A 20,144-nucleotide genomic window follows, 5' to 3' on the forward strand; every position below is an offset into this window, starting at 1 on the left:
ATCATGGAAGAGAAGCAGTAATCGATAATGGAAAGTTGAAAACCCACCCAACAGCAAGATCTCTTTCCTTTAGATTCTTTTTTTATCCAATCGAACCTCTTTCTTACACACAACATGTCCCTTTATTCATGTCTTCTTGACAAAATATTATTTAACTATTCATTTTTATATTACAAGTGCGATACAAAGTTAAGAGAGTGTAGTTCTCTTCTCCTCATCAATCTTTACAGTGCATTGATATCATGGTGCGACAATTTTTTTTCTTTCTAATTTTATTTTTCTTTCTTTAATCGTGTTTTGGAGTGGTGTTGCAGAGAAGAAAGAAAGTAACAACCCAACATATATACACAACACATCTCTCTCTCTCTCTCTCTCTCTCTTCTGCTATTTTTCACCCACTTTTACAGATTGAAAATGTCTACGTTCGGTGCTACATATTATTCGAAATCAATTTATATTTCTGTTTTTATAATATTTGTTTTGCTGTGATATTATTAATTTTTCACGGACATGATAATACATGCAGTGAGAATATTAGCATTATCCTTACGCTACGTCTATCTGAATCATGTCAACTATAAAAAAATTATCAGATCATATAATATACAAATCTCATTTTGAAGCTGTGATATATTCAGATGTATTATAGATCTTTACCACGGCGTATATGTTTCCCGAATTGGCATGTCATTCTATTTCTATCTTTCAGAACCTTTCATATTATCTATGACTGACTTACGTAAGCTTACCTTACGGCAAATAGACATGATCATGTCAAGGTGTCAACATATACATAATTTATAAATATGTGAGCTTTATGTGTTTGCTAGCTGTAAGAACGATGACATTATAATATTTTTATAGCTTCTCTGTTCTCCCATGTTAGTATAATCACATTTTGGCTTTTAAATTATACATTTTGACGATACATGATGTGCCCAAGACCTGAATTTGATTTATAAGTAAAACTTGCTACCAAAAAAAATTTATTAGTAAAAAAAGGTATTTAAATAAAACTATTTTAGTATAACTAACAAAACTCAGTCGTGTCCCTCCTACTGAGAAGACCATCACAAGGGGGAAAATATCCGTTGAAAATCGATGGTCATAAAGAATCGGGGAAAATAGTTTTAGTACAGAGAAGTGCGAGGAGGCTCTTAATTTAGTGTAATTCAAACTGAGATACTAAACAATTTGTTGTTACGTTAAATTGGTTGTTTTTGTATATTGGCAAAACTGTTTCAGGATGTTCTCTCAGGTGTTAGAACATCTAATTGTTACATGTACTGTTTGGCAAAAATCGTACGTGACAGATCCGATTCTGTGGAAAATAGTTATAGGATATATAGAGAAGCACAAGGAGGCTCTTTAGTGTAATTCAAAATGACATACTAAACAATATGTTGTTACGTTAAATTGGTTGTTTTCGTATTTTGGAAAAACTGTTTCGGGATGTTCTCATAGGTGTTAGAATATCTAATTATGACATGTGCAGTTTGACAAAGATCTTGACAGATCCGATTTTGTGGATATTCTGTGCAAGTCTATTATTTGGTTTGATTTGCTTATGATTTTCTCTCCACTAAATCATAACTTGGTGATCAAATTGGGGAACCCTAGCAAGGCGTCAATTGCTAGGTTTCGACTCATATAAAAGAGAAAGTCTGTCATTAGGATTCTTTTTACACATTTAGAGTTTCTGTGAGAGTCCTTGAGCGAAACACTTTGTTCTTTGTGTTGTTTAAATTTTTTCTTGTTCTTTATTGTCGTTGCGTGCAATTTACAGAGTTGAGTTTTGTTATCGTAGTATTTTAGATCACGTACTGTTATAAACATTGATCAACCACTTGGTGAGTTCGTTGAGAGTGGAAGTGCAAGGACTCAGTCTCAGGGGGATCCTGAGTCGGTATCCACTAAGATAGTTTTTAAGTACGACATTATTTGAAAGGTGATAATTCAGATTGGATCAGTTGTGTTTATTCTACATATAGTGAAGTTTCTTTCTACTATGATTGCATTCTCCAGATATAGGCACGACTTGTCGCACTGAGTTACCAATTCCTTATCTCTTTATTTACCACTTTAGTTGTTTCATTAATTTGATAAATTTACTGATGTTACATAACTTATTAAGAACATCATTAAAAAAACATCACAAAACAGTAAATATGTTTTTTCACAGTTGATACAGAATTTCATACATATAATTCATGGATAATTTAGTTACCATGAATTATATGTCTGTAATTAAATTTGTACAAATGATTTATTATATTTGAAACTATGACAACTTACATACATAATTATAATAAAGGAAATCATGTACTATTGTAAAGTAACAATTATTTACTGAATATTAAATAAATATTTACCATAACTTATTATATACACTAAACCAATCTTAATTATTTTTTTTTTAAAAAAAACAAGCTGATTTAAACAGTTCTACAATATATGATATACTAGACTGACATATACTATTATACAAAATATTTGTTATGCAAAAAAACATGACACCTTACAAACATAATAATAATTAAAGTAACATAATATTAGACTTAATATTTGTTATGATATATTAGACTGACATATGTTACTGTAAAGTAACAATTATTTACTGAATATTATGAATAATAACTTACCATCATTTATTATATACACAATATTATTAGTTAAAATTTCATTTTTTAAAAAACAAGTTGATTGAAACACTTCAAAAATATTATATAAATTAGAACAGAAAAAAAAATAATTCAATATGGACATGGAGAATTGGTTAAGATTTATATTTAATTAAACAGATTAGCTAAAAAGTTTGGCTTATTTAATAAAATTCTGCTATTGTATTAAAAATAAACACAAAGTATACAGAAAAAAATTAAAAATTAAAATTTAATAGATGACAAAGAGTATGATCGGGTACACAATTATACCTTGTGCAAAAAAAAAAAAAAAAAAAAAAAAAAAAAAAAAAAAAAAACTTGTTTATCCAATATTATTGTAAACGGGTTGGGTACTTGGTAAGGACGAAGCCAAACGGTGAAAAATACTTGTCTATCCAATTTTTCAAGATAATAATTTTATTAAATATTTGTTGAAATTTATTTAAATATATGTATGTATGTAATTAATGCTTATTAAGTGATCCAAAACCCAATTTTTTTAAAGGATAATAACTCATTTAAAACTGCGTAAAACTTAATTTTAATTTTTTCTTAAATAAAAATTATTGAATATTATGTATTATTATTTAATTGCTTCATTGCTCCAACTGATCCAAGTAAAATAATGATCAAAGCCCATGAATATTTTCGTGAGAAATCATCTCAAAATAGTCTTGATCTTTCGAAATAAAAAATCTATTTTAATTGATGTTAATAGGCCTCAAATAAGAAGATTATTATCGATTACGCTTTGAAAGATTATTATGAGTTCAAATAGATTATTATATAATGAAAAGAAATAGTGCCGGATTTTTATAGATTATTAAATATTAAATGAATGAGAAAAATGAAGAAATAAAAAGAAATTACGAAGAACAAAAGGATTGGCATAGTCCTCAGAAATAATAAAAAATAATTGATGTCTATCTTCAAATACGGGGCTTTATTTACATGCCTCAAAGGAAGTTGTCGAGAGCCGCCATTTACGGGGAACGTCACTGCTAAACAAGTCTTCTCTTCTCAAGTTGTGATACTATATGTGGCTCGAATTGGAGTCAAAGAGACATTTGAACGAAAGGCGGTTGTATGATCTTAGATCATCGGGATTCAAGGGCATCGTTGAAGCAGTCATATATACCTTCCAAAGCTTGGATGAGCTGAACCTTTTTGTGCTCAGCTCGTATGTCCTTCAAGGTGGGCTAAACCAAAAAATGACTCTTAACTCGCCGTACTCTTCGTGACGGTCTAAGTAAAAATGGTTAAAAAGTTAGGTAAAGAATGGCTTAGCTCGTCATGCTATGGTGTGGGATGGCCCTTGCGATGGCCAACACGATCGATAGCATACTTTTGTAGGCAAAAAAATGTTCTTAGTAAATAACCAAGTCCAACACGGATCGAAAATCATTATACATGTTACCTCCTAATAAACACGGGTCTGGGATACAGAGTTAAGTTGTACATTTAAAAAAGGGTTATTGGCGGCATAAATACCACAACTCTTCGATTTGATACACTTAAATACATCAACTTTTTTTAGGCGGCAAAAATACCACATTTCATTACTTAGAATCATCGTTAGCTTATTCACGTTAAATGTCTACGTGGATTCACAGATTGCATATCGGGCCTAAATAAATGATTTTTTTTATTGTTTTATAATAAATTTAATTGTTTAAATATAAGGTTAATAAATAACATTGTTAAATAAAAGGAAATCCACAAATGTAAAATCCCTAGTTCATCTTTTCTTCTAAAAAATACTCTGGTTCATCTTCTTCGATGTGATAATGGGAGACGAGTACTCGTCTGTAGAAAGTGCTCTGCGAAATGTTGCTGAACTTTGTCGACGCAGCCAATTCTTTAAAGCTTTGGTAGTCCATGTTTGGATTCAATCTGAACTGCTCTAGAAATTTCTTCGACAAACAAGGACTTGTCACATGCTTACTGTCAAAAACAATACCACAGTCATGATCATTGACAAGGGTATTAACTCTGACCGTCCTACCGTCTGAATTTTGGACTCGCGCATAAAGAACCCAGTTACTGTTGGGAAATCAAGCGCGTATCAGGCACGAACAATCGCTCTTATACCACTCGTTGAAGATGATTCTCCCATATGACCATATTAATGCGGAAAAATAATTAATTACACTAATCATAAGCTAATTAAATTATGGTTATAATTAACAAGATCTAGTTATGTTTAATTAATTTAATTCACGAGAGCATATTTATCAAGCAACCGATTTGAAGAAAAACGAATACTTACATTGATTTTCGGTTCAGCTACAGAACGCTCCTAAACCAATCGCGTACTCCTTGCGTCGTCTTGATGAAGGACTCGATGATGACACCTTAGTCTTCCGAAACGTAATCTCCGAGACGAATAAGAAAGATGAGTGGGCACAGTCTTTATCTCACTAGATGAGAAACGTGGTGTTTCAAATCTCGCTCTTATTTTACTAAGAATGGAAACGAATTTCCGAGGGGGAGAGGCAGAAAATTTCGCACGGCCAAGAGGGAGAGCCACAAAATTATTAGGTCAAAATCCTTCTCCTTTTTTTTCCGTCTTTTTATGTCTTCTCATGAACCCCTATTTATAGTAGTAAAATGAGATATTCATGGAACCTTCCAGAATATATAATTTCCTTTTATTGTGTTCACACTAGATGATTTAATCTAGGCCCTTGGATCTCAACAAGTGAATGCTACTTTTTCTCTCATCCATCAGATCAATATCTATGGGATATTATTCTCTATTTAAATAGAGAATATTTTATTTAGTGAGATAATAAAGGAGAATATATTATTTCCCTTTAAATATATTCTCCTAAATACTTTCCTTTAAATAAGGAGAGAATAAAAGACAATATCTTATATTATTCTCTCTCCTTTATTTAAACAACTAAAGAGAAAATATTGGTTAAATACTGATATCATAAAAGTCGGATTTTAGGCACACGGCCAAGGCAAATTTGTGCAACTCCCATGCCAAAATTCTCAAATCCGATTTTCGTATTTTGTGCAAGGCCCAGTTGCTTAAAACCCAATTAATTATTTATTTACTTGGTCCAACAACAAACAAATAATTAATAATTTATTATTTACTTGATCCAACAATAAATAAACAATTCTACCATAAATATTTATTTAATTCTGCGAATACCCGTTTTTCAGAATTAATGCTGTCAATCACAGTTACAGCAAGTGAGATTAATAATGATAAACATTATTATACGAAAGTTCTTATCCGCTTTTATCAGAGCCAAATCGGGGACTATGGACCTAGTAATAGAAGCTTAACAAATCCGATGAAAAAGACGAAATAGTCTTTTCCCTTTTTCCATCGATTTGTGTAATATTGGTCAAGTACTCCACTTTGTAATCCAAGAATGAACTCTCCTTTAAAACTAGAATTATATTTACTCATCGTGACGAGTGTCCACTGATATAGTCAGTTCGTGATCAATATCCTCCAGGTTCAACCCGTGTTAAGAGAAGTCAATTTTTCTGTTATACTTCTCTTGATACATATCAGCCCTAAGCATTGTTGTTTCCCCAGCGAAAGATTCTTTCGAACGTTACTTACTTCGAAAGTGCTACCAATCTATCGGTTCTGGAATCAACCCTTACGTGAGTGAACATTAACCTTCTTTCAGGAAGGCTGGATTCCGTATCTGTAAATCACTTCTCACTCGAATCATGCTCTGAGAGACTCCCAAGACATAAGCTGTGATTAGAATGGATAGCCTTTTATCGAATGAGTCAAAGAGCTCAATAACATGACCCAGTGTCCATGATCACTTCAGGATTCAGATCAAGTCTCACTGTGATCATCATAGTGGCCTCGGTTAGTGTGTCGTAACAGTCCTTAAACGACACATCTACAATCAAGACCTGTCCAAGTCGTACATTTACCACAAGTGTAGAATGCTCCCTCATAGTGATCAGCCTTCACCTATGTGTTCCACATATATGACTTTAGATATAGCTTTCGAGGCGTATATCAGTCATCCACCTCGTTTTAGCTCACCGCCCGAACTCAGGTGCCCAGCACGTGACTCAGTTTAATACGGAGGCTATGGAAGATAGTTGTTATTGATTCTAATTATTTAGAAATCAACCCACTAATCATATAATGCTAATAAAGTAATATTGTTATCGAATTTAGTAATCATTTGTTCATTATCTTCAAGTGGGCAATATTCCCCACAGTTACAACCGAGCCCTGTGCATTTTGCTCTGAGTCTTGTTTGGTCGTTGAAGACATATTGAAACTCCCGATCACCCTTAATGAATTCATCTCTCAAGACAGCTCTCAGATGATCCATCGACGGAAAACTCATACCTATCTTGAACTGAAAATCCGTCGTGTTTGAATTTGGATTGTACTCACTCCATCTCTTCTTTCTTGATGGCTCGTCCGTGTCGCTACACAAGCTATCAAGATCGCTACCAGACCTAACTCCGTCAGACTCATCGTCGCCTCCTTGTACGTCTGTGCAAGCGCCATTCACCACAGACCACCAGTGTTTTGGATTAGCTCTCGCCGCCTCTAAGTCCTCTTCGAGCTCTCCTTCATTGTTATACTCCTCCTCTTGGAAGTCAAAATCTTCTTCAGCCATTATAGGGATAGAAATTTTGGTTTAGATGCAGATGAGATTGGAGAATTAGGGTTATGTTTTTTATCGTGTTTCTATTTCCTTATTTTTGTCTCTTAATTTTCTTTATTGTATTTAAATTCGAAATCAATTAAATGAAATATGTGAGTCCACATAGACATTTAACGTGAATAAGCTAACGACGGTGCTAAGTAATGACATGTGGTATTTTTGCTGTCTAAAAAAGAGTTGATGTATTCACTTGGTTCAATCGAGTGTATAAATACATATACATGAAACGCAAATGTTGGTTTTGTGGTTTGCTTTACTTTCACTATCTAACAAAAGTTGAATTCAATTCCAAACATCATAGATAAAAAAAAAAAAAAAAAAAAAAAAAAAAAAAAAAAAAAAAACTAGCTAGCTCGTTGGGTAGTAGGTACGAGATGGTAATATCATTCAGTATGCTCATAGCTCTACCTCCGAGCTTCGAAATTTAATATATATATATATATATATATATATATATATATATATAATTTAATAGTACTATTGTTACCCGTAAACTGAGGTTCTAATTTTTTTTCATTTTTTTTTTTCACATTCGTTTGGCGTCGTGCCTGATTCGATGTACGTAATAGGTATATACATGTAAGGCGGATGATAGGTTTTGGACGCTCGCACAGTGCTTTACGATGCATGAACCAGCTACGTTTCAGCTAGTTGTGCGTTGTCCACTCGCTAATATTTGCTTGAGTTATTTTGAAAATTGGAAAACAAAATAAAATTCAATAAGAAGATATCCTTCAAATGCTACGCTATCATGATAATATATTTAAATAAGGAAATATTTAAGCGACTAATGATCGGTAGAAATATCTCTTGCCAAAAATATATAAAATAATATTTGTCGTTACACTCAATTTCAATATATATTGTAAATGCATTCCTAATGTGTCTCCTTATCGCCGTCTACATCATATCATTAGGAAGGCCCACAGTATTTAGGTCTTCAAAATCATGTCCAGAAGATTCTCGTATATATATCAAAAACTCAAATCTAGCATCACAACATGCATGTCACTAGGTAGTGATTAAGCTCTCCAAAATAAAAATAAAAAAATATAACATATGTAACTTACTAATTTTGAACTACCATTGTCATACTATTTTATCGTTATGACGATATAATTATATTTATTCCTTGTCACGCAGTTACAATAGAAGATTTCAGATTTAAATAACCGCGAGAATATCGTGACATTTGTATGTTAATAGTGATATACTAGATTACAAAAACTCACAAGGATATGTTCATACTACCAAACAAGAAGCACGTGCTTAAGTATATTGAGAATAAATTTTGGTCCGTGAAACCGTTTATATATAAGATGTTTTGGTTTTTAGATTCTCTGAAAAATGAACGTACATACAGAGTTCGACCTCTAGAACTAATTATTTTGGCCGCTTTGTGTATACAGCATGAAATGGCGTAGACAATTTTTCTGACTATTGATATTTATGTTTTTATAGAAGTTTATTATAGAATGATCCAATATATATATATATACACACCTATATTATATATATAGGTTAGCTAACCGGTGAGTTTATACCTTTAAATAATATTTAACAGCTCGTACCACAAGCTATATGTACTACTGGATCATAAATTGCGTGCGCGTCATTCAAATAAAATTGAGTTAAAGCCTTTCAAGTCATTATATAGTAAACTCCGACATATATAAATGTATATATATATAGCTTATTCGTCACGAAATTCACATTGATGAAGCAGTACAAAATTGAAGCTACAGAAAAAGTTATACACCCATTGATAGCGAGAGATGAAATGGGATTTTACAGGACCAATTATTTGTTCGATAAAATAAAATAAAGTAAAAAAAATATTGACTCCAAAGGTAAGTTCGTTGAGTAAATTTGAAGCACATGAATCAGGTAACCATCAGAAACCTAATCCTTCTCGAGAAGCGTTCCAGGAGAACAGTGACAGCGAGTGAGATTGAGATATAGCCATAGATCTTGTGCACTATATATTTTAATGTCCTAAATTAATATTTATATATATATATATATATATGTATAATATACATACATGCATATACACACACTGCATAGTAGTGATCTAGCTTTGAGCTGAGTTTTTGGAAACTTGGAATTGCCCTAACAGAAATGGACCCCAAAGTAATGTTTTTTTTTTTTTTATTGGAAACAGAAAAATTAAAAAAGACTGGATTGGGTGATTTAAGCCTAATTATGATGTCTAAGCTCTCAAAATGACCGTTTGTGTTTTTCTCATTTTATGCAATTTTCAGTTTTATTTATTTTTAATTCGGTATATTAATGTGTATTACGTAGTTTTAATTTTTTGTTTAATTTCTTCAGTTTTGGCTTATGAAAAGATCTCATGATGCACTATAAATATTGAGAGCCTGTTTTGTATTGGAAAGATGTAGATGAATTTAAAATTGAAACTTGAAAGTTTTCTCCAAATTTGAGCGTCGTGAGCGAGCTCCAAGTTGATGTCCGAAAGCCAGTATTTGTGCGCTTATCAACGGTGTTTGGATGCTCTGAATCTAAAATTTGTGTGTGAATCAATAGGCGAAAGAAGGTTCTTCGATCGGGTATTCGTGCGCGAATCAACGATCAAGTTCGATACTATCCCGTAACATTTCCCTTTTATTTTGGTACTATCCGATCGGTGTTCGATATTTGTCTGCTGCATCAACACCACACAAATAGCTTTTCAATTCGCGGATCTTGCGCGTCCAAAAATCCTAATTGTGTGAATGAATGCATCAAGATTAAGTGTAAAACTTTTTTATAGTAGTCAACCTATCTGGAAGTTGAAATATGATTTTCATACTCATTCACGCAGAGAGAATATAAGTAGAAGGTTCTCCGCGAATCATTCTGGCAAACAGAAAACTTGCCAAAAATACATTTCTACATATAACAACCAAGATGTCTCAACATATCTTGGAGTATGTTGCAAGACATCTGACCGAAATAACGATTTATTTAATTTACGAGTCGATAAATTATATACCCATTAATTTTTTTTTCTCGTATTACTAATTTTGGATTATACACGACTACTTAATTTTTTTATTATTATAATACTATGATAATGAGCAGGCATGAAGCCACTGCCTGCCCAAGGAAAGCTATAGCCCCCTATTTTTTTTTTTGTGCATTTTTTCATATTTTTCTTACAATTTTTTACTATAAATTTTATAAATCAACTGAACGTTTTTCTTTATATATATGTCTCCTAATTTATATTCCTGGCTTTGATAATGAGTATTGATATTGTTATAGTTTGTAATTTTTATTAACGTAATGAGGTGAACATGAACATATTATATACGTTATAAGGTTTAATGCCTATGTTACATGAAATTCTTTTTTTTTTTAATGTATATTTCTTATTTTAAAGTACTCATCAATTTATAATTAAGTTACAATACTGTTAATTTATGTGTTAGCATATGGTCATTAGGGAGGGAAGTGTATGATTAATTAGTTTATTAGGGAAGCAAAGGGATAGCTGCAAAACAGCTCAACGGAGTAGGACTGTTCTATTGGACCGTTGCAACGAGGGAGTCCACGGTGGACCCAACGGCACTGGATCCCCACCGCCAACCAGGAATGTATAATCTCTCATTTATATGCCTCTGCTCAGATTTCTGACACTTTCTCATGTGACTAGGCCCCACAGAAAGTGAAACTTTAACCCTAAATTTAGACTCTTCGTAATAATGTTTCATCAAATCACTAAATGGGTGGTAGATCCAAAACCTCTCAAATAGTTTTTACATATATATAAGAATATTGGGTTTGATATGTATGACACTGAGAAACTTCGATCAATTACAATTTTCACATATATTATATATACGTGAAAATTGTTATTGAACAATATATTTATTTAATTGTCTTACATATCAAACCCAATATTCTTACCAGCGCTGCGTAGTGAACAATATATTTATTTAATAGCAAAACAACGAAGTGGTCCATAATTTTAACTATTTTTTCGTTATCTATAATAGTCATCCATATATATTATTATATACATAAAAATATTTTATATTATGTTAACATTTTCTTCGTACAAGTTGATGGTCAAAATCAAGATAGCAAAGATAGAAAGAGCATTTCTGTAGATGCTCTTATAGTTTCAAGGCAGCAATAATCATGTATACATAGTCCACTTTCTTATTTTACTTTTTATCTGTTACCAAAAAGAGGAGATTGTTCTCATTTAAAGAAAGAGCAATAAAATATCAACCGTGAAAAAAAGAAGTACAAAAAATTGAAAAGGCATTTATGTGCGAATTTAATATAATAAATCAATTTATTCAGAACGTCATAATTCTGATTTAATAGCAATTAAATTATATATACAAAACAAAACACATCTTATATACACTCGTCCACCAGACTGATAGTCTCTGTTCCCAATATAACAGTATTTTATTCAATTAATATCTTTATTATTTATATATTCTATCCCTGCGCGCTATCTATCTATCTATCTATCTTGATTTATTTTTCCTCATCTCTTCTCTCTCTCTCTCTCTCACAGTATATTGAATTCCTCTCTTGTAGTTGTAGCAAGTAACTGAACATTTCTGATCAAAACTCGCACTCCACCAATCTCCTCTCTTTTAACTTTCATCTTTCCCATACCTCTCTCTGCAATCCCTCAGTCCCTCTTCAGTTATAATCTCAGCACCACTTTCTCAACACACAAACACGAACATATATATATATATATACACACATATATATAGTCAGGCATGGACGGGCAGTTAATGAAACCAAACGACCACAGCGATGATCAGATGGAGATGATGATGATGACGGCGATGATGCAAATGTCCAAGCTCCCAAACGACGACGACGATTTCTCCGCAAACGACGTCGTTCTCGCCGGAAACGACTATCAAAACCCTAACCCTAATAACCAGCACCACGGCCACCACTACCACTTCATGAACGGCCACGGCCTGCCTTCCGCCGTGGCAGTGCAATCGCCGCCGCCGGGGAGCATGATGCACTCGCCGCCGGGGCTACTCTCCGGCCGCCGGAGCAGCTCGTCGTCGTCGATGGCGGCGATGAGAGAGATGATATTCCGAATAGCGGTGATGCAACCAGTGCACATCGACCCGGAGTCGGTGAAGGCGCCGAAGCGGAGGAACGTGAGGATATCGAAAGACCCGCAGAGCGTGGCGGCGCGTCACCGGAGGGAGCGAATCAGCGAGCGGATTCGGATCCTCCAGAGGCTCGTCCCCGGCGGGACGAAGATGGACACGGCGTCGATGCTCGACGAGGCCATCCATTACGTCAAGTTCCTCAAGACTCAGGTTCAGTCTCTCGAGAGAGCTTCCACTTCTAATTCTTCTTCCTCTCCTTCCTCTTCGTCTTCCTCTTCCTCTCATCACCATCATCATCATCATCATCACGGGATCGGATTCCCTGTGGCCATGTCCACCGGAAGCGATTATCTCAAGGGGCATTATGGTCAGACCGCACAGACCAGCGTTGTTCACCGCTTCGGTGATCACATGCTTGACTGATTGATTCATTCTTGTTGCTTACGACTTGGCTAGATAGGGCTGAGTCAGCTCCCAAAAAGGCGTGTGCTTTTTTTTCAGGGCGGTGATTGTTTGTGCGAGATTTGGTGGCGGTGGTCTAATGTATAATTATTAATCCTGTTCAGCTTGTAATCCATGTTTGTATTGCCGTTGAAATCAATAATATTAATATAGCCGTTTAAAGTGACACAAAAATTTATAGGACTCTCTGCTCTCCCACTTTCGTAGCTACTCTGATCAATGCCTAGCCAGCACAATCATACATGTAACATTATAGTCATCCATTGAACACACACAAATCATTGATTATGTCATGTATTGTGTGTCTCATAATCTTTTAATTATTTTAATGTTCGAGGTAATTATGAAAGCTATGACCAAATTCAGTCCAAGGTTTCCGGGGGAGAAAAAAAGACAGGAAAGACGCCATATATGCTCAGTTTTTTTTTTTTTTTTTTCGAATGAGTTTTGAGCTAGGGGTCATTCTTTTTCTTTAGATAGAGAAAAAATAAATGCGTGACACTTGTAAAAATGGTCATTAGAATATAAAGATGACATTAGATCCTTGGAAATCTAAAAACAATAATGTTATTGACAGGCTAAGCAAACAATCTTTGTAGTCATATGTCTCAGGTTCTCATGATAAAAATCTCTGTATATATTCCAATTTACAAAAAGACTACGTAGCTGCTTCTTGTCTTAAATATCTTGATGTATGTGTATATATATATATATATATTAAGATTGATGTGTATATTTTTCTTGATGGACCCATTGGCCACGAGATTTGAGCTAGATTATTTGCACCGGAGTTGCAAACTGACACGCGTATTGCACTATTTTCGCTTTAATTCTATAAAACAATTATACAAAAAAACTATAGCAAACTATACTACGAAATTGTTAGCAAAATAATTAAAATTACTTGCTCCACAAAAAAAAAAAAAAAAAAAAATGTTGACAATATCGATAAAACTATTCATCGTTGTTTAATCATTGGCAAAAAATTTATTAAATCGTAGTTGAATATCTTTGTAAATTTTGACTATTTAATTTAAGATAATTTTTTATGATTATTTTATGAATTCATTAGGTTCAATTGTTTTTAAACTACGACACCTTTTATTTTATTCGATGTAGTGTTTTACTAAGTTAAACAGTTTAATATTATTATTATATATATATATATATATATATTTTTTTTTTTTAATTCTGGTCTATGTATATTTCTTAGATCACGAGGCTCAAAATTGAAAAGATAAGTTTTTATAACATTTTATATTTAAATGAAATCAAAATAATTATTAAATTTATTCACTTTTAGCAATGAAATTATTTGTGGCAACGTATAAAAATGTATGTTATTGCAATTGTTTCACAATGAACACAAAGTACCAAACACTTATGATGCCGATAAATAAAATCATAAGTGTCTACGAATATTCAACTTGTATTGTTCCTGACTACTGATAAATATAATCATTAAAAAGAGATAAATAAATCAAGTTTGATGTGTGATAGAGAAGTTAATAAATATAAATATATTGTTACCACGTTTTTCATAATTTGACTAGTTTTTTTATTATTTAACGTGGGTCAAGCTATGCGAGGTGAAGGTTTGATGATTTTGTCATTTGGCTTACTTATTGCCGAGCGTAGGGAGTTGATTAAAAATCTTAGTAACGTATCTTTATTTTTTGTTAAACAGTCTTTAAATCGGGTTGCGTAATATATCGCGCGAAATCGTTTCTTGTCTGACTGTAATATCCACATGAATTTTCCTGAGGATTTTTATAAGCTCATTGAAGCTAATTTGTTTGATTAATAATACAGACTTCTTTTGTTAAAAAAAAAAATCTATTTGAAATTTTGCTCAGATAATTTTGCTAGTCATTTATGACTTATTCATTTTATATTTAGTGGTTCGATCGAGTCTATTTTGCTAAGACTTTATGGGGCTTAATTCATACTCGGAATTACATAAATTCGGTTATTAAAAAATTGATCTCTTAAAAACTAAATCTATATGCTGATTGAAATATATATGTATGTTACACTTACGTATATGCATATAACCAGAAATTATAAATTAAAAAAGCAAAGGGTACGTGTCAATAACGACAACCTAACACCAAAAATATTCCCATCGTCTCAAATTCTATGTATGCCAATCCGGTCACCAAATTTAGACATGTATCGAATCCAACGGAACGGAAGAAAACAAAATATATATGAAACTTGGAAGAAAAACAAATGTGTACTGTGTACAGTCCTAGAGAATATTAGGCTTTGATGAAATAAAAAGAATCTTAATTTCAAATTGCATGAGAAAAGCTCTTACAGATAGAAAGAATAAAAAAACATTATTGAACTAATTGAACTAATTTAATAGAAAGTACAATAAATAAATAAAATTTTGTATTATTTTAGTAAAATTATACATGTTTCAAAGTTATTTTTTCATGTGGAAGCTTCAAACAGGGAGACTTAATTATAACTTTTAATATTACTTTTGTTTAATATATATATTACAGTTTTACCGCATAGAAACCTTATGTGTATATATATTACGGTTTTACCACATAGAGACCTTATGTATGTTAGGAGACTAATTAATTCATTCACTTTTTATATGAAGTGCGCGAACAGTGGACACAGTATTATCACGTAATATATAAATAAGAGAGATAACATGTAATTGAGAGAGAGTGGCCAATTAAAGAGAATTAGAAAAAGAAAAGCTTTGGGGGAGGCAAGATGATAGGAAATGCATGGGAAATCCACGTGAAGTTCTGACATTTGCTTGATTTGTTGGCTTTTATGATCATTTAGCCGATTAGGAAAATGCTTCTACGACTCTGTATTCCATATATGTATCATGTACGACAACACGTGAACTCAATCTTAATTTTTATTATTGTCCTCAAAAACTAAAATCAAAATCTTGAATTCGGTCAACCCTTTTTCTACAGACGCTATCTAGGTGTGCCACGTGGCACGGTACCTCTTTGACGATTGACTACCCCACCTTATCAACCACCGTTTTGTATAAAGACTTTTAGCTCTATTAACACGTCGATGTCGTGAATGGACAAATGAACAACAAATAAATAAGAAATTCAAAGCTAATTAAGAAGTACTAACTATGTCTATGGAATAACATTTAGAGGACACAAAAAAGCTCAACTGACATAAAAGTTGCTAGCGTTAGGTGGTCATAAAAGTTTTTTAACTTCATTACACCAGAAAATGGGACGGATCTTCAAGGTTAACACATACATGTCACATGTGTGTTATGAAAAATCTTGATTAGGACTTTAAGTTCTTATATTGACATAAATACGTGTAGTTATATATCTAATCATACGTATTGTTTACATATTTATCATATTCATTGACGTTTTTTTTTTTTTTTTATTCCTTTCATGCTTTGCAAGAACTGACGCAGCAGCGAGTTAAAACTCGAGGGCAGGGCAAATGTACCCAAATTTTTCAAAATTGTAATTTTTATTTTTAATGTTTATTACTTTTTAATCAAAATTATATGATTTTTAAAAAAATTAATTACTCTGATTTTTTTTTTTTTTCAAATTTGCCTCTTTTAGTGTAACTATTGGCACCGTCACTGCTCGTGTATTTTGTTTTCTCTCAAACTTGTATTTGTTCATTTCATGTGCTCTTTGCTAAATATGTTCACATTATTTAGATACTAAAGCGATGTGAAATTTTTTCATAAAAATTTTATAGTAATAAACTTATGATGACCTCACATCAGAATCTATTCTGACTCTGAGATCGTGATGAAGGTGTGTCTCAATCTATTGACCCACACTTAAAAATTATTGAAAGTAAAAGTTTATAATACACTTATAGATGGTGTCATGTTAATTAGATACCGAACCGATGTCGTTCTTTTTTCAGAATTATTTTTTACATCCGTGTAATTACTATATATTTATTTGTAAACTAGGTATATATCCGATTTGTTTTTTTTTTTTTTTTAATGTATGTTAGTGTGTTAAATAATGGTCTCATGAATAATAGCTACATAGTTTCTTTTCTTTTCATTTATGCATTTATGAAGTGACACGTGATAAGGGTCTCATGCATTTATTTTTTTTTATTTTACCTGAAAAATTCATAAATTAGCCCCTCCTAAAAGTTTTCTTACATATTAGCCCCTAATTTAAATTTCTGTCCCTGCACGTGATACTATGAAATCTGAGCAGTATTCAGAGTACAGAATTAATCAGGATCAACTTTTAATGTCGGTAGCAACTAGCAAGATGAAAGTGATACATTTAGTTGAACATTTATATATTAACTCGACTGCACATGACAAAGTTATAAGTTATTATATACAGTCTAAGCTCATTACTTTTCTGATAAATTTGTATGTTTAATTGGATTTGATATGCAATAACAGAGAATTTAGTAGGACAGATAAACGGAGCTATATTAAATTAATTTTATATTTCTCAGTTGCGAATTCTAGTTAAGTTTTTTTAGATGGGCTAAATTTATGTCTAGCTATATTTAAATTTTAATGACAGTTCATAAACTGAACTCATGTGTTAACAGTGTGAACTTCACACTAGACTTTTGGGACGTTTGACTTATTTAAGGGTTCTTAAGCTCTTACTATATTCCTACAGTAGCTAGGTTGAAGCCATATACTCGTTGAATAAAACAAAAATAGTATATATATATATATAGGAACTAATTAAACATATCATATGCATTCGTAAATACGGGGTTTTAATCTTATATATATTTATATATATTATACTGTACTTGTATATATGTCGCATATATATATATATATATATATATATATATATATATATATATTATAAGAGAAAAAAACTACCGACCAAACGATATACCAAATGGCTAAATATATATCGAATAGTCAATTATATGCCGAACAAATATGTCGAAGCAACTTTGAGTGAGAAACGAACATGATCATAAGTTAAGGTCCGATAACCCTTGAACATAACCAAGAAGATCGGAAAAGTTAGCGATTACTATAAAATTAGTCAAAATAGAATGTTTACAATGGTCACGTAAAATTCAGATAACCGCCAATTGACCACATAAGTCAAAGCAGTTTCAAAATAGCTTCCACGCTGACGAAATGAACAGTTATCAGTATAACTGTCAAAACGTGGGTCTGATCAACTCACGTTCTAGACAATCCAAGCACTATATAAGGACATCGAGAAAATAGAAAAATGGGAGATTATTTTTCTTACACCCGTGATGTTTCTCACCTATCATCAGTACCCTCAATATTTATTTATTATTTTTCTTATAATGAGATTCGTCTATTATTTGAATAATCAGGCCTAAATATTCATGTAGTCGGCATAACTTGTTCGGCGTATGTGAGTTTTCGCTGAGACAGATGTTGTATCTATTTTTTAACATCAACAATACATATCTATCTATTTTATAACTCGCTAAAAATAGGAAAATAATAATCTTTAAGCTCGCAACTAGTGACTAAACTACCTGGTTAAACTAAAGCATAAAATCTCCTTATCACATAATTTACTAATTAAATTAGTAGTAAACGCATAAAAATGTATATTAATGTGCATAAGTAATCGAAAAACAAATGCTGGAAATATTTAGGGCAACATCACTCTCTCTAAAAAAAGGTCGTAGGGTTTTAAACATAAGTACATTGTCGTCTTATTTGGGGCAATGAAACTCAGATTTATGGTTGGATCAGAAGGAAAATTAGTTTATGTTATAATGTGCTATTTCTTTTACAAATTTTTTACAGTTATCACCGAGTCCGTCGCAACCGAGAGACTCTAACTCAACACGGTCATTGGAGTTGAGAGATTTTTTATCACCTCCATTGCGATTTTGTCTCCCTTATGCGAACCAACGTTTTTCTAATTTTTATTTTTTTTATTTTTTTTGTTTTTGTGTTTCAATTATTCATATTTAGATCTGTCTTTGTATCATCGGATCTTTGAATACGTGATTTGTAGTTTTGTACCTCCATTTTTTATATCCGAATCCCATATTTAAGATACAGTTTCTTTTCAGTGAGCGTAGATCTCGCCAGAAATGCTTCCAAGAACGCAATTAATAAGAGGTGATAGACATAAGTACTCGATGGTTGTATGAGTTAATTACTTGAAAAAACTAGTAACCCACGGTTATTATTATAGTTGTAATTGTGTTTCTTATCCCTTTTTCATCTTCATTTTATAGATTTTTAAACTTCTGTTGTTGAAATTTTTTGTAAGTTAAGGATTTTTAACTTTTATTTATATACTCATCTATAGTACGCCATTTAATAAATTTTTTTTTTATAAATAATGCGAGTCTGATCAACATTAATTTAATAAAATTTTCTGCTTAGCTTGGGTAGGTTTTTTTTTTTTTTTTTTTATCATTAGCTTGGGTAGGTTTTATAATAATAATTGTAACGAATTTTATTTTAAAAAAAATTGCATCAAAACAATACATATTGCAGTTTCTCTTACGGGGACAGCCAATGTTGGATAGGTGGAGAAATTAGTTGTTGGTTGCCTCCTAATGAAGGACCTAGATATTTGTGACGTGGATATTAATCAGAATAAGTACATAATCAATTTCTCAAATCGACTGTTTCCAAACGTTAAAATAACCTCGCTGGCCGAGCTTTTATAATATATATGTATATATACACTCAGTTCATGCTCCAATTTAAACTGTCCTTTATAAATATTGCAGTTCATAAACTTTACTTAAAAGTGAATTATATGTATTGAAGAAACGCTCCAAGGCTATATATATTACTATTAAATGTTTTATGGTAAAACAAATAGAATGGAAGAAGAAGAGAAAGCGGTCAAATGAGGAAAGAGAAAAAAGGAGTGATAGACCATGTGAGAGATATGGGAAGCATCTGAACATGCCAATCCTAATGATTTATTGTGAATCGGTCAAGATGAGCCCTCTTGTCCCGTAAATAATAGGCAATAGAGTTTTCAAGCGACAAGTTCATTGTATACATACATACACATATATTTGCACACTTTAAATATTCTATGCCTTCACACTTCTAAAGATTGAGTGTGGCCATTGCAAACAAGATCGAGTCAAAGTATTACATAGTAAGCAAACAAGAATAAAAATGATTAAGTATTTCTGAAAAAAAAATGTCGATACGTCTACCAGAAGCAAATTTGATACTAAAAAAGAATCAATTATATTTTAAATGAAAAAAAAACATTAGAAAAAAACACATA

At 32.1% G+C, this 20,144-nt stretch overlaps 1 protein-coding gene across 1 annotated transcript; it reads left to right on the forward strand.

Moving 5' to 3' along the window:
• The first annotated feature begins 11,840 nt into the window (after positions 1-11,840).
• On the forward strand, positions 11,841-13,070 carry LOC149392083 (uncharacterized). Its single transcript, XM_089620657.1, has one exon. It carries the CDS (start codon positions 12,091-12,093, stop codon positions 12,868-12,870), a length of 780 nt encoding a protein of 259 aa, XP_089476783.1. The 5' UTR covers positions 11,841-12,090; the 3' UTR covers positions 12,871-13,070.
• Positions 13,071-20,144: the final 7,074 nt, after the last annotated feature.

The sequence above is a fragment of the Urtica dioica genome, chromosome 7 (genome assembly GCF_054948205.1).
Source record: "Urtica dioica subsp. dioica isolate 48M chromosome 7, U.dioica_male_clone48M_v1_H2, whole genome shotgun sequence".
Classification (NCBI taxonomy): domain Eukaryota; kingdom Viridiplantae; phylum Streptophyta; class Magnoliopsida; order Rosales; family Urticaceae; genus Urtica; species Urtica dioica.